At 33.7% G+C, this 16,792-nt stretch overlaps 1 protein-coding gene across 1 annotated transcript in view; it reads right to left on the reverse strand.

Annotated features, from left to right (window-relative positions):
* Positions 1–16,792, reverse strand: part of MAN1A2 (mannosidase alpha class 1A member 2) — a 167,766-nt gene that overhangs the window by 23,182 nt on the left and 127,792 nt on the right. Inside the window, exons 9-12 of the mRNA XM_009245736.4 lie at positions 12,451–12,566; positions 8,718–8,937; positions 6,145–6,317; positions 2,750–2,865 (exon numbers count right to left, since the gene is read on the reverse strand). Coding sequence (XP_009244011.1) covers positions 2,750–2,865; positions 6,145–6,317; positions 8,718–8,937; positions 12,451–12,566 — 625 coding nt within the window. The remainder of the gene's footprint in view (positions 1–2,749; positions 2,866–6,144; positions 6,318–8,717; positions 8,938–12,450; positions 12,567–16,792) is intronic.

A 16,792-nucleotide genomic window follows, 5' to 3' on the forward strand; every position in this document is an offset into this window, starting at 1 on the left:
TCTCATTTGTCAAAGTAATATGCTCCCTCAACTCCCAAAAATGATAATGACACTGTGCAGAATGATTCCTTTTTGCTTTAGCTGCCAGGAAGTGCAATGCTGAATGTACTGCTCAACTGTGACAATCTTCTTAGCCTAGGTGATGTTATAATTATTTGTATGTTTCTTTTTGTTTGACCTTTTTCATGTTTATTGCTCCAGATGTATGTTTTTCTAAAAGCAAAAATTGTAGCAAATATATATCTATATATATATACATAAATAACTGGTTAGCTAGCGTACTGTTGTGTTGAGAAGAGTTCTGACTGAACTTGGCAAGGAAAAGTACCAAGATTAAATGGTGATATTCCATATAGGCACTAGAAGGGGATGAGGCAGCATACCATCTATTTCCAGCCCTATGCCATGCATGTACTAAAGTGCTCCAAGTTGTAGTGATGAGAGATTTGAGAATTAATTATGAAAGCCAGTCTGCAAAGAGGTGAAATTTGAACTGAAATTAGAAATGAGAGAGAGGCATTAATTGATAGAAAGGATAAAGGCATTCCTGCCAGAAGCAATGAAATATAAAATAGACAAATGCAAGAGAACAAACTTTATATATATGTAAATATTTGAATGTACATTAGGTTGGTTTAAGAATAGAATCTAGGATTAAAAGAATATTCACAGTCTCAAAATTATCACTCCACAGATAAGTTATTAATTACAAAAAGAAAAAAGATTGTTTACATGACAATAATCAAATATAACCTATGCTCAAACTTAAAATCACCAATAATGGGCTAAACTATTATGTGTCTCTTTAAGGGATGCAATGATAAGAACACAGATCCATATAATGTTCATGCTGAAAATGTTTAACCTAAATCTGATCATGAGGAACAATTAGAAAAAAATCTAAAATGGGGAACATTCCTCAAAGCAACTAGCCTGAATACTTTAAAAATGTCAATTTCATAAAAGATAAAAGAAAAAGAGGAAAACTCTGTGCTAGATTAAAGGAGACTAAAGAGGCAATGACAACCAAACGTAACAAATGATCCCGTACTGGATCCTGAATTGGCATTAAACAAAAATACATTATTGGAACAATTGGAGAAATTTGAAAATGGGATTACATATTAGACAACGTTATTATATGAATATTAAGGTTCACAAGTGTGAGAACTGAATGGTGATTATGTAAGATAATGACCTTTTCTTGAAAGCTACTGTTGAAATATATTGCTGGTCACCATCAACTTGTCCAGCAAAATAAAAAGCTAAAAAAAAAGTATAACTATGTGTATATGTGAGTGTATGCAGAAAGAAAGAGAAGGAAATGTGGCAAAACTAGGTGAAAAGACACAAATAATCATTGTCCTATCTTACAGTTTTTCTGAAGTTTAAAAAAAAAAAAAACAGGAGAAATACTACACAATCTGGGCCAAATTCCATACTTTACAGACATGTAAACCAAAAGCAAAAAATTTTATTTTGACATGTTCATTCAGCTAGATGTAGCTAGTGTACACCTAAAGTTCCCGTCACTTTATTTTCTAGTCTAGTGCTCTTTCAGCTTCTACAGTCTCAAGCCTAATCACAAAGGATAAGTCAGAATAAGAAACATCTAGATGTAGGAAACTGAGTACCAGGCAGATGTTCTAAACCATCCCAGCAGTAATAAGGGGCTGGATTAGGGTAAATTGTAGAAATGGAAAGGAGGGAGCAAAATAAAAAAATGTAACAGAAAGAAGCATAAAGAATTGGTGATATATTAAAAGGAGGAAGCAGATGATTCTATAATGTACAAGCTAAAAAGATAGGAAAACAACAGTACTAGGGGTAATAAAAGAAAAATTAGAATAAGATAGACATTTAGAAACTTAGATCAAGAAAGGTACATTTTAATTGTAATATATGAGAATGTAAACTACAAGTATACTAGAATGTAAAATCCAGAAGGCAGGAATTTTTGTCCTGCTTGCCTACTGAAACATCCTCAAGTGGCTTGAACAGTGCCTGGTAATACACATTTGTTGAAAAAATAAAATGTTTACAAGGCATTCATGTACAGATATGCAAGAAATACAAATAATAAATTTAAGAGCGAGTACGAAGAGATATTTATTTGGTCAGTCTTTAGGGAAGTGGACATATTTACAATCTCCATCTCTTCCAGGTCTGTTTACAGAGAGCTCTACCTGGGGTTTTGAGTATAAGACCAAAATAAAGTTGTCTACTCTTTTCCATTGTTCCTTTTATGTGTATCTTTACAGTAAGCCTCATCGGGAGGATGAGTGGCTATGGTCATTTAGTACTATCAAAACTGCATGATTATTCCTAACAGATTTCATTAGCTACAGTAGGGAGCTCAGGTATGATTCCAGGACCAGCATTACCAGTAACACATGGGAGCTTGTTAGATACGCAAATTTTTAGGCTAAACTCCAGATCTACTGAAACTCTGTGGGTGTGGACCTAGTTACCTGTGTATTACAAAGCCTTCCAGCTGATTTTAATGCACATTAAAGAGCAAAGAACAAAAAATTTTAACAGGTACTAAGTACTTTTTTGATAAAATACCTACCTTATAGTCAAAGTCACTCTTCTCGAGATGTAGCTAAAAATTTACACACCCAATTACATAAAAAGATATTTACAACAAAATTTAGTGTAACCTGTCACATAGTCGTAATTCATCATCTAGTGATCACACAGCAAAACCAGTCTAGTATAAAAATATATTTTAAAGCTATATACTTACTTTAATGTTTCAGCAAGAAAAAAGCTCTGCTGTACATCATCATGTGTAGGAGTAGAGGAATACACATCTTTGACTCCAGAAAATCCACCACTAACTCGGCAATACTTTTCAATGGCCTATGAAAGAGAATAGACAAACTAAGCAATTCTGTAGAATTTCAAGTTTTGAAGGACAACAAAACTTTGAAGGACAATAGTCAAAAGTTCATAAAGATTTGTATGAAAATTTGATGGTTTAAGAATATTATCAAAAGGAAATATTCTCATACTGGAAAAATTAACTCATACGAGAAATAGGATGTTTCCTATAGAACTTCTCTGTCTCCAAAACTCTTTAATCTTTTTAAGACATCTTATATTTTCCTAACTTAGAAATCAAATTTAGGCTATTTTTTCTAAATGAGGGGTCTGTCTGGCAAAATAAAGGTCCATTAGTTCTGACAAATCAAGATGGAGGTCAGTTTCAATTAACAATTTTTATTGCAATTTTATCTCTTCCAAGGACAAACAATAATCCACAACATGCTAAAAAAAATATTACTTAGGAGCACTCTATAGTAACAGCAGTAAGAGATAATATTTACTAGATACATACTATGTGCCAGACATTGCATTATCATAATCCTATGAGTTAGCCATTACAGGTGGTACCAACTGGCAGAAAGAGCCCACCTACTACAATAATAATTACAATATAAAGAGTTAACAATTATAAGGTATTTACTATGTGCTGAATGCTGTTCTAAGAGCTTTAAATGCAGTCACATTTGAATTTCAGAACTCTATGAGGTTAACAGCCTCACTTTTCAGATGGGAAAACTGAGGCACAGAGTAATTTGCTCCACATTATTAACTACTGTGCTTTACTGCTTGACTGAGAGTTAAAATTCCTACTCTTTTTGCATCTTTGGGCATGCCTAAATAAAATATACTGAATCAAATGGAATCTATTCACAACCTTACTTTTTAATTCAAAGCAACCAAACAGTCTGCTTATGCAGGTACAGCACAGTCCAGAATTCAGCCAATCATGAAAAGTGGAAAGCACATGTGGTAGTTTTGTTTTTCTGTTCTACCTAACCCTGCGAGGTCATCCAATGAAGGCATGGTTACTTAACTAACCATCGCTGTCTGCCATGGCTTGTTGTTCCTAGTCTTGCTACTTTTCTTACTCTTCTGGGCTTCTCCTTCCTATGAAAAGCTAATTAACATTAAAAAGGTGTTTATTTAATCAATCTGCTCATTTTGATTATAACTAAATTTAAGGGGTTTGGTGCTTTTCTCTAATATATTCTAAAGAAATTTTGGATACAAGAGTTTTTAAGTACTTTTCTTCACAATAATCATGTGTCTTCATCACCATATGAACTATCAAAATGGTTTAAGAATAATAAGAAAGTAGTGGGGAGGCATGACTAATCTTTAAGACATTTCAAGTCATGAGGGCAAGTTTGGAAGTTTGAATATGTAAATAGAATAGCTAAGGCTACGGAAGACATGCTATACTGCTATTCTGCCTCACCCAGCCTTCCCTTTGCTTTCTTCGCACCCAAGAGGAGAGGCCAATGGTGATGCATGAGCAAATACTATTTAAGATGTGACACCGCCTCTTTTGCCTCCATTCCTCCCTCTTCTCATCACTTACACTGCACACTTCTGAAACTTGAATTTAGAGTATAACTACTCTAGTTCTTGTTCTTGACCGATTATACATTGAGTTTGTGTTTGTGCATATAGGCTACAAAAGCAAAATTCTACCTCCTATAATTCAAATTTAGACAGACATGGGCTAAAGTTTGACTCTGTCACACCTCTCCTTAACAGACAAAAGTAGGGCCATACTTGAAGAAAGCACACAGGAAAAAAGGACATTAGGAAAAGGATGAATTATCCTAAAGTATTCCTCAATGACAAAAAGTGCTTCTGCCACCACTTTCCACTCCTCACGTGATTCAGACATGTCCCCCTCATTCCTCTAAATAAGGAGCATTAAATATCAGGGGACATTCAAGTGAAACAGATTCATTATATGATTATTTTACCTATTTCCCTTACATCAAATAGTGCTTAATTTACGGAAGCATTAGTAAGCCACTGCTAACAATAGAAGTGTGTCTGTATACTATTCCCAAACCACTGTGGCAATAGTTTGGCTGTCTTCTCAACTGTGGCAGCACCCTCCTACACAGAGAACTTCACTAGTAGCTGTGCTCCCAATTCTGGAGCCAAGGGGCCAAGGAAAAGCAGCATCAATAAATGCTGCATCTGTTCCTGTCCTGTGTAACCACTTGTTTCCATTAATATGCTCTTATTGTTAAAGTCCAGGAGGACTATCTAGGTCTGAATGACAGGTGAAAAATAAGTGTACTCCCCTTAGTTCAAGATCTCACATTATTGCTAGGTTATGGCTGTGGTCTCCCAAACCCACCAATTTGTGGATTACAATCAGATTCTTTTGCTTTGTTACTCCCCACTGAAAAAAGCCTTCAGGAGTTCCTTCCCCCTTATAAAACATTTAGCAGTTCTGTAAGGAATTCTCAAAAGTCAAGGAGCTTTTGCAGGTAGAAGATGCTAAGGAAAAAAGAAAAATAAGATTTGAAGGGCTTTTTGGATAAGCAAAGAACTTTCTGTTACCATTTCCCATGACAGCACTTAACGCAGTAGCTGACAGAAGTAACTAAGAGAGTGTGTATTGCGGGGAGGGAGTTGAGCACACGTCTTATTTCCTGAACAACTAAGAACCTTTGATTTGGTGTGTAAGGCTGTCTACATAATGGCTCTAATCTTCTCTCCCACTTTGCCACTGTGAAACGTTCTCTTTACATAAATTGGTATACATCTTGCCTTAAAACATATCTCATACATTCCTGTCTGGGCAATTTACCAGCACTACTGACCTCATTTGGGATGTCCTTAGTCATTCTATCTAGATTGTAAGCTTAAGTTAAACAATTTGAATACGAATAGTCACCATAATTAGTGCTATTTATCACAATTAGTAAATCTCAAAGAATAAAACAACCCCTTACCCCTGGGAATAAGCTATACTTTCATAAAAGACTAATAGTTTTTTCCTCCCCAGGTACTGATAGCTATGGATTCCCTGAAAGACTTTAAGAGTAAACCACTTGCTTCCTTTACCTAACCATTAAAAATTCCTCCTTTGAAATATATATATTTATATATTTTTAATATATTTTAATATATATTTTATATATATCGTAAGATTTATTTCTACTGCCCAGAAACTTAAATCGACTAAGAGTTTCTTCATCAGATAAACAAAAACTGCCCTACAGATACTAAAAATGAGGTAACATGGGTGAGGGTACATAGCATCATAGGAGGGCATGAGTTAACACTCTTGCAGATAAAATGGAATATTGGCTTATTTACCAGTGCTGCTTCCCAGCCCCACTGCCTGTATCTTGGATCGTGAGTGAATCGCCATAGGTACCAATAGGTTTCAATTACTTCTGGACGGAGGATATAATACTTTTCAGCCTGCCGGACAGCCACAGCCTCCACTGCACCATCAAACTTGAATGATTCAGGACCTAGCTTTAATGCTGTAACATGACAAAAGAAAGAACCGAGCAAAATAAACCATTTAAGTTTGTTTGCAGGGACTTCTTTCTTCCCTGAAATAATAGAATATGAAGTAATTTTTGTTTTATTTTTATTGTTGCTGTTTGCACTCAGTGCAAAATGAGTCATTTTAAAAGATCCACATTTGGTTTTCTTAAAATAGACTTATAAACATTCCTGTTATTCTAACATAAAATGTTCCTCAGAATAATGTGTATCAACATACTGCTAAATCTAATTCTACCAATAAGAGTCTAGTAATCTTTTGGAAACAAATGCAAACTAGACATTTGCACATCATACAGTCCATTGTGGTCTAAAATAAAAGTATATAGATAATGATGCTGTGTGGATTTTTTTTTAAAGGCAAGGTAATTTTAAAGACATTTTGCCATAATACACACATATAAGAAAACATTTTAGAGCTTAGATTATGAATTGATTTAGTTGTAGATAATTACAGTATATATTTAGCTGGAATAACTACTAAGGAGAAATGAATGGATATTTTAAAATATGGTGGCCAAAAATTGTAGCACAGCTATAAGAAAACACAGCAGAGGATATAATAACCTGCTGGAAAGTTGGCAAAACTAGGATTGTACTTTTTTATTAAAGGATCTAAATTGAGATTAAAGACAAGTAAAAACAACGGAAGACTTGAAAATACAGGACACAAATCAAATAATCATTTTTTGGTTTACCATAACAAAGAGGGTCACAGGTTCATCAACTTGCAATGTGAAAATGACAATCAGAACAAGAATCAGCATCAGCAACGTCATTATGAAACATTAAAATCAGAAATATAAGGAAATCCTTTCAAACTCTGGTACACTATGAATTTCTGAAAGGCAGGGAATGTATCTTGTTCATACTTTAACCTATAAGCATCTAGCATAATACTTGGCATATAATGGCTGTTCCCTGTTTCATGGAGTAAATATTTAATTATGATAACTATGATATACCATATTTTAGAATGTATGCTATATGAAATTCAATTATTTTAGGTCTATTATTTGATTTCAGTCAAAATCTGCAAAATAACAATCCTTATTCTCATGGATCCTAATATAAAATTGAATATCCATCCTGGTCCTCAATGTTTTACTAATTTTAGCTATATTTTAAGTGCATAATTGACATTCTATATCAACACGATAATTTAATTTAGCCTCTATTTTGAACTCAGATCACTGCCATTATATGTATTATACACCAACACTTAAATTACCCTAAAATAACACTACTTCACTGTCCTCTTGACTTATATTCTTTCAAGAAATGGAACCCTTATTTAGTTAACGAGAGAACTGAAGAATCAATTTTGCCATAAGTTTAATTCCTTACTGTATAAAAATAACTTGACAGATTTATGAACTAGCATAAATTTTAGGTCAATCGTATTTGTTTCATGGTGTCTGATGATAAATTAACCCTAAAACAGAAATTGTTATTTGATAAAATCAACAATTCAACTTCTGAAATCAAACAGAAATTTCTAGTTTTTTGGCTTTCAGGGAGCTCATTATCTATTACTTCATATAGAAACTCATGTTTCTAAAGCCAGAAAAAACCTTGGAAGGTCTAGTCCAGTGTTTTTCAGCCCCCTTTTCATTATTGCACCCCTAAGAAACCTTTTGACTTTTTTAAAAAAACCTAATTGCCTTCTCCCTCCGTAAAATTTTAATACCAAATATATACTGTGTATCTATTTATGACTGTATGTATATCTGTGCTTTATACATAAAAAGAGTAAGTTTTCTCAGCCCCAACCAAAACAATTTTTGTCACCATTTAGGAATCATCTCCTTTTCCAAGTAAGGACACTGAAGTTCAGAAAATATTTGCCCAATGCAATGTCAGAGGATCTTTTTAGTTAAAGTCATAAACAATTCCAAAACCTACTGGTGAACTAACTGAAAAACTACTAGTTAGCCAGATACCAATAAAGATAAATATTATTATCTTTTGGTTATTCTTCTTATCACAAGAGGATAGGCAAGGCAATATAACTGAAATCAGTCAATTTTATGTTCTTTTAAGTAACTGTTTTTATAGAAGCTGAAATGGCAAAAATAGATTCTTATATTAAAATAAATGTTATTCCATATATTCGCAAATACCCCACGATTCTTGTCTTTAAAACAATTACTTCAAAATCTTTAACAGAAACAGCAGCAGAATTCAGAATTTAAAAAATAATGCAGAGACACATTTCCAGAATTAAAATTCAAGTTCTTAAGAAAATGATTTGCCATGTTGGTGTAAACTATTTGGAAGTAAAAAGTGCCTATATATTCTCCTTCTTATTGCTGAACACATTTTAACTTAGAGATTATTTTAGACTATATAATTAGCCTTATTAATATTCTTACCAGTTCTGTCATATGACTCATGACAAGTACGTGCAATTTCTGCCCCTAGCTCTAAATAATGACCAGCTTTATCTGCTCTGGAACCATCTGCTCCTAGTGCAAACATTCCCCCAGCAAAGCAGGCCAAATGCCCCATCTTTTTTTCCAAGTGCCCATTCTTCCATTCTCCAATAAAGACAAGACCTCCACGAGACTTCTTAATAAGATGTTTTTCTATAGCCTATAGGAAAGAAAAGATATTCAAAATTTTAGATGCAAACTATTAGTGTTCAAACTTACTATATCCTTCCGGCCATTATAAACCTGGGTAATATGATAGTCTATAAAGTAGTAACTTTCCCAAACTAAGAGACTTAATTAATAGCAAGTGTTGGAGTGGGTTATCAAATTGCATATAATCTGGAACCAATACCTGAATCACTACCATAATAAGACAGAGTGGAAGAGGAGAGACTTGGCCTAAAGATTACCTTCTATATAATATTATCCTTAGTCCTTTACTTCTCAAATTTAGGCATTTGTTTTGGATGCTTTGTCATGGATAAGAGAAGCCATATTATAAACACTGTCTATCCTACTGGAATATACATTTTACTCAAAAGATGTAGGAATGGTGAGAGAAATAGTCTATATTAAACTTGAGTATATCAGAGTATAACAATCACATTTCATTTTTAAAATGAGACTTTCAAGAGCTTTGCTCCTTTGGAATATGTTCTTAGACTCTGCTGAGATGAGCTATTTTCTACCTTTAGAGGTATTTCTATGGAAAAGTATAAGCAATGGCCATTAACTCAGTTTTCTTTAGTAGAAACTATTATACATGATTAGCGGTTAACTTTTCTTTTTGACAAAAAGGAGTATTTTTACTGTCAGTTGTTCTCTGACAAGTTTAGTAACAATCAGCCTTGGAAAATTTTATTCTGTATTCTCCGTAATAATAATGTGAGTTTTACAGAATTGGAGTGACTATGTCTTACTCATCACCTGTATTCCAGAAGCCATATAATGTAGTGTGCACTCTATACATGTTTAATTATTAAGTAATTTTATAAATGAATGGTGCTCTTAGATAATTGTATTTGATGTTGGGGAATGAGAAGTGGCTGATAACCAAAATGATAAGAAATTATCTTTGGATTATAAGTTTTTGTCATTGTTTTAACCACAGTACTCTGAAGCACAAAAAGATTAGTTTTTTGAGTATGGGGTGGTATTTTTCATCTTTTTGAACCTCATGATAGTACCATGTTTTCCACATATAAGGTATTCCAAAAATGCCTAAAGATGGTATCCATATGTTTGTCATTTCTGTTCATTATAACCCAAATCTTACCATATTACAATTAAAAGATATCCAAGCATATCCACCTGGACTTACTAGAACTAAAGTAAAAGGCAGTTAGTTAGGGCTTTTTGCCAATAATTTTAAAAGAAAGTAGAAACAAGGGATATGGGTATCTGTAAGGATAGGGGAAGGTAGGATGGGTATGGAATAATTTAATTAAATAGCGCCGAAAGACAAAGTTTAAAAATAATGTATTTCAAATTACACTGAGTCTTAAGTGGTCATTCCTATCTCTTTCATACATTCCATATGTCATTTATTTTACAATATGCTAATAGAATAGTTTTTGAAAATAATTAACACTGCAAAGACTGCATACTTGAGATCATGTCTCAAAGTGAAAGCTGATCAACTGTTATTAAAAAACATTTATTAGGTACCTGTTCTTGATTTAATAAACTAATAAAACTAATAAAAACAGGGAAAAGAAAGCAAGTACAGAAATATTTACAAGATACGTAACATATAGCAGATGATTCATGAAAAATAGTGTGAATTTATAAGGTTAACTTTCAAAACAGTTATCATGCCTTTCAAAGCATGTACAATTAAAAAAAGATGACAAATATAATTTTTTTCCTTTGGAAAAAATTAAGCAAAAGTCAAAATAGTTTTAAAGAAAATTACAAGAAAACAGAAAAAAATTAATTTATTACATGGTATATGATATATCACATGTTCTCAAATATAATAATATTAAATATATTCATGCATTTATCAAATACTATGGAATACTTATTATGTTTCAAGTATCGTGCTAGGTGCTGAGATAATGATAAATAAATTAGTCTCTGCCCTCAAAGGAGGCCACAGTCTAGTGGGAATTACTAACAGCTATTTTCAACAACATGGTTCTAAGAATATTAAATTCTTCCCAGATAATAACCTATCTTGGATCATACAACTTTCTAGGTTTAAATTTTAATAAGAGAATAAAGTTCTCCTGCTAAAATGTATATTCTTGGTTGTACCTTTAGTTCAATTTATTATTTAATACAATATCTCAATAAACACTTGTTGAGTACCTATAATGGGCAAAACACTGTGAGCCACATATTAAGTTCAACTCCTGTGCATTTTTTAAAAACAATTGTAACAAATTATGTGCCTAAACAGTAGGGATATAAAATGGATAAGATTCTTGGTTTAATGAAAAAAACAAACCAAACAGAAATTATAACTCTGACAACTAATTACTGACTACATCAGCACAGTGTTGTTATATACAAAATATACAACTTTTAAAAAATAACTAAAATCATTAAGTGGGTTATCAGTTTATAATAGAGCAGGAAGCTAATAACCTGCTAAACACACTTACTTAACACACTTTTGACTTACTTTTCTATTTCACAGTTTTTTCTTAGAAATACTCCATATAAATTCTTCCTAGAATGAATCTTGTTCCAATTATAAACTGTCACAATATCATGGTATGAAGTCATTTAAATATGAAACAATATAATACAGTGGTTAAAAGCACTGGCTCGGCAGCCACACTGTTCAGTTCCACGCCCCATCAATTACCAGCAATGCAACTTTCAGCAAGTTACTTTAACTTCATTGTTCCTTAAGGCCCTCATGTGTAAAATGGTGATAATGATTAAATGATCTCATGTATGTAAGAAGGGTTAGAACAGTGCCTGGCATGTAGAAAATACTATATAAGTGTGTTGTCATTATTTAAGTATTTACCCATAAGGCTCTCAATGTGTAGATTCAAGGGTTCATTTGAAAGAAAAAATGTTTATGAAAATGTATATAAAGTCAGAAGTTTTTCCAGTCTCTGTAAACATTAACTAAAAGTAAATAAAATCAATTTTCATGAACACACTAAAATAAATTCTTATTTTATTTTATTATTGTTGACACGGAGTCTCACTCTGTCACCCAGGCTGGAGTGCAATGATGAGATCTCAGCTCACTGCAACCTCCACCTCCCAGGTTCAAGCGAGTCTACTGCCGCAGCCTCCCAAGTAGCTGGGACTACAGGCATGCACCACCATGCCCAGCTAATTTTTGTATTTTTAGTAGAGATGGGTTTTCACCATGTTGGCCAGGCTGGTCTTGAACTCCCGACCTCAAGTGATCTGCCTACCTCAGCCTCCCAAAGTGCTGAGATTACAGGCGTGAGCCACCGCACCTGGACTACAATAAATTCTTTCTTCAAAAATTTCTTTAAAAATGTCACAAATAAAAGAAGATTTAATATGAGGCTTTTCTACTAAAATAGTAACAAACTCTATAGTGAATGCATATAATAAAATGCTTATATGTATTTACTGAATGTCTATAATAAAATGGTTATAAGATATTCATCTAGTCACTACCAAATACACTGTACATTCAATCTGTTAAGTAGAAAAATGTTCTGGAAATAATCACCTCAATAGCATCATCATACATCTTTCTTGCCTCATGGTCTGTTTTATCTGACATCAACCATGCTTTCAGTAAGTATTCATAAAAACTGTCTCCCAGGCCGCCGACAGATGTATGATCTGTAACAAAGGAGAAAACAGAAGGATAGAGGTAAAAGCAAGGGAAGACAAGACAAATAAAGTAATATTTTCAATTACAATGGCTATGTTAGAGGTCAATAATTTTAAAATCACATTGACAACCCTATTTCCAACATACTTCAAATTTAGTCCCATAAGTAATTGCACATAATCACTTTCCTCTACATGTGTATCCAATTTTCTAGAAAATCTTTTTTCTCTGGATGTGGTGCTTCACATACTTAGTAGTGTTTTCCTTGAATTACAGTTTGTACACTGTCATAGAGCCAACCTTTTCCAGAATTGATAATTACCTTTTATATATTAATAGCTTTAAATAAATAAGTTATGACTAAATATGAAAGCTCAACTTAAATCTGATGTTAAGCAAAAAGAGCTCACTCTTAGACATGTTCCTATACAATGGTTAATGGTAATTCCTAAGCCAAAGATAATAAGTTAAAATACATCTATAAAAAGAAAAAAAGCCCAAGAATTCCTTTATAATATCACCTTGTATAACCTAAGTAGCTGTTGACTTGCTCCCCTTGATTACTATTCATACAAATTTTAGTACACACAGGCATACCTCAGAGATACTGCAAGTTTGTTTCCAGACTACTGCAATGTAGCAGATATTGCAACAAAGTGAGTCACACAAACTTTTTGGTTTCCCAGTAGGTATAAAAGTTGTGTTGACAGCATTATGTTTAAATAAACAATGTTCAAATCTTAATTTTAAAAATACTTTATTGCTAAAAATGCAAATGATCTGAGGCTTTCAGCAAGTCATACTTTTTTGATGGTGGAGGGTCTTGCCTTGATGATGATGGTTGCTGACTGATCAGGGTGGTGGCTGCTGAAGGCTGGGGTGGCTGGGGCAATTTCTTAAAATGAGACAACAATAAAGTCTGCTGTATTGATTGATTCTTCCTGTTTGATTTCTCTGCAAGACAAAAGATCTCTCCGTAGCTTGTGGTGCTGTTTGACAGCATTTTGTCCACAGTAAAAATTCTTTCAAACTTGGAGGCCACTCTCATATCCTGACACTGCTTTACCAACTAAATTTACGTAGTATTCTAAATCCTTATTGTCATTTCGACAATGTTCATAGCTTCTTCACCAGGAGTAGATTCCGTCTCAAGAAACAATTTTCTTTGCTCATCTGTTAAGAAGCAACTCCTCATCCATTCAAGTCTTATCATAAGACTGCAGTAACTCAGTCCTATCTTCAGGCCCGACTTCTAATTCTGGTTCTCTTGCTATTTCCACCACATCTACAGTTACTTCCTCCACCTGAGTTTGAACCCCTCAAAATCACCCATGAGGACTGGAATCAAATTCTTCCAAACTCCTGTTAATGTTGATACTTCGACCTCCTCCCATGAATCACAAATGTTCTTAATGGTATCTACAATAGTGACTCCTTTCCAGAAGGTTTTCCATTTACTTTGCTGAGATCTGTCAGAGGAATCACTATATATGGCAGCTATAGCCTTACAAAATGCAATCCTTAAATAAGACTTGAGATTCTTAATCACTCTTTGACCCATGGGCTGCAGAATGGATGTTGTTAGCAGGCATGAAACCAACATTAATCTCCTTGGGCATCTTCACTGCAGAAAATGGGTGACCAGGTGCATTGTCAATGAGCAGTAATATTTTGAAAGAGATCTTTTTTGCTTAGCAGTTCTCAACAGTGTGCTTAAAATATTCAGTAAACTCTGCCATCAACAGATGTGCTCTCAACTGAACTTTGTTGTTCCATTTACAGACCACACAGGGAGTAGACGTAGCAAAATTCTTAGAGGCCCTAGGATTTTCAGAATGGTAAATGAGCACTGGCTTCAACTTAAAATCAACAGCTGCATTAGCCCCCAACAAGAGTCAGCCTGTCCTTGAAAGCCAAGCATTGACTTCTCTTCATCTATGAGATGGCATCTTCTTCCAGTAGAAACCTGTTCCATCTACATTGAAAATCTGTTGTTTAGTGTAGCCGCCTTCATCAATTAACTTAGTTAGATCTTCTGGGAAAAAAAAAAAAAAAAAAAGATCTTCTGGATCACTTGCTGCAGTTTTTCCATCAGCATTTGCTGCTTCACCTGTCACCTTTATGTTTTGGAGGCAGCTTCCTTCTTTAAACCTCATAAACCAACCTCTGTAAGCTTCAAACTCTTCTACAGCTTCCTCACCTCTCAGCATTCACAGAATTGAGGAGAGCTAGAGCCTTGCTCTGGATGAGGCTTTGGCTTCAGGGAATGTTGTAGCTGGTTGTTCTTCTATCCAGACCACTCAGACTTTTCCCATGTCTGCAATATGGCTATTTTGTTTTTTCATTATTCATGTGTTCACTGGCATAGCATTTTTAATTTCCTTCAAGAACTTTTTCTTTCCTTTCACAATCTGCCTAACTGGTGCAAGAGGCTTAGCCTTTGGTCTCTCTTGGCTTTTGACATGCCTTCCTCACTAAGCTTAATTACATTTAGCTTTTGATGTAAAGTGAGAGACATATGACTCTTTTACTTGGAATATTTAGAGGCCATTGAAGGATTAATATTGATGCATACTAGGTGTACACTGTAGGGTTATTAATTGGCTTTATATTAATATTGTTGTCTTTCAAAGAATAGGGAGGCCAAAGGAGAGAGACAGGGAAATGGCTAGTTGGTAGAGCAGTCAGAACACATACAACATAATTTATTAAGTTTGTCATTTTCTATGGGTGTTGTTCATGCTGCCCAAAACAAACACAATAATAATATCAAAGATCACTGATTACGGATCACTATAACATACATAATACTAAGGAAAAAATTTGAAATATTGCAAGAATTACCAAAATATGACCCAGAGACACAAAGCGAACACATGCTGTCAAAAAAATGATGCTGACGGATTTGCTCAGCACAGGGTAATCACAAATCTGCAATTTGCAAACACACACACACACACCAAACCCTGTAATATCTGTGAAGTGCAGTAAAGCAAAGCATATAGCTAAGCATATAAACATATGGGTATGCCTATATTTGTTTGTACTAGATATATTCTTACTTCATCCCACCTATACTTTTAAACCTATCCAATTGGACACTACAGCTCCCAAGGCAACCACACTCTTTTATCCTTGATTTTCTACAAACCCTGACCTACATCCTTGAACTCTGCTTCAAAACTGACATCCTCCTCCCTGCATTAAAAAAAAAAAAAGTACATTTATTATAACCCTCATTCATTCATTCAGTACTATCCCTGGTTTTTAAATTGGTGAGAAAAGACCGATTATTCAGTGATTTATGGCAAAAACTGGCTATCCATTATGGGAAAGAAAAAGCATACTAATATTCATATATTTAGCTCACAAAATACATTTGTGGATGATTAATGATTTAAAAGTAAAATGCAAAAGAATAAGTTTCCAGAACAAATATAAGAACATATCTGGTCTTCCTAAGTAAATGATCTTAAGCGAAATACAAAATGAAGGAGTCATAAAGGAAAAATGGATAGCTTCGTAAGTTAAAGCTAAAAGACAAATAAATCTAAAAGACTAGAAATTGGAGAAGAAATTTGCAACATACATAAGAAGAAAAGGATTACTCTCATAAACGACGACTACCGACAAATAAGGAAAATTAAAATAGGGTACACACAGCAAAAAAAGAAACATCAATTTATAATTAACATAAGAAAGGATGCCCAATTTCACTAGTGATCAGAAAAAGGCAAATTAAAACAGTGAGATTCCATTTTTGTCCATTAGATCAGCGAACATTTTAAAAGACTGATAATATCCAATGTTGGCAAGATTATGGTTCCCAGTTGTTGAAACTGAAGGACAATTTTGCAGAAGCTAACAAAATTTAACCTAGGAATTGTAGTTCTGGAATTATCCTATAACAATATTTGCAGAAATATACAAATATAGATGTAAAAAAAAGTTAATCAGAATTATTTTCATTAGTAAAAAACCAAAGATAACCTGAAATGTTTAGGGAGGAGGCTAAGTTACGATATAAACATACTATGGAGGACTGCACAATCATTAAAGAGAATCAGGGTGAATCTATAATCCGACACTAAAAGATATCTATTATATGCTGTTGAGTGGGCAAAAGGAGCACATTTCAGAATTATCTATATAGTTTGATACTTCTCAAAATGTGTGTTTAAAGAATGTTGGTGTATACATAGAAAAGATTTGATCTCAAACTCCTGGGCTAAGC

The sequence above is a fragment of the Pongo abelii genome, chromosome 1 (assembly GCF_028885655.2).
Source record: "Pongo abelii isolate AG06213 chromosome 1, NHGRI_mPonAbe1-v2.0_pri, whole genome shotgun sequence".
In the NCBI taxonomy this organism is placed as follows: domain Eukaryota; kingdom Metazoa; phylum Chordata; class Mammalia; order Primates; family Hominidae; genus Pongo; species Pongo abelii.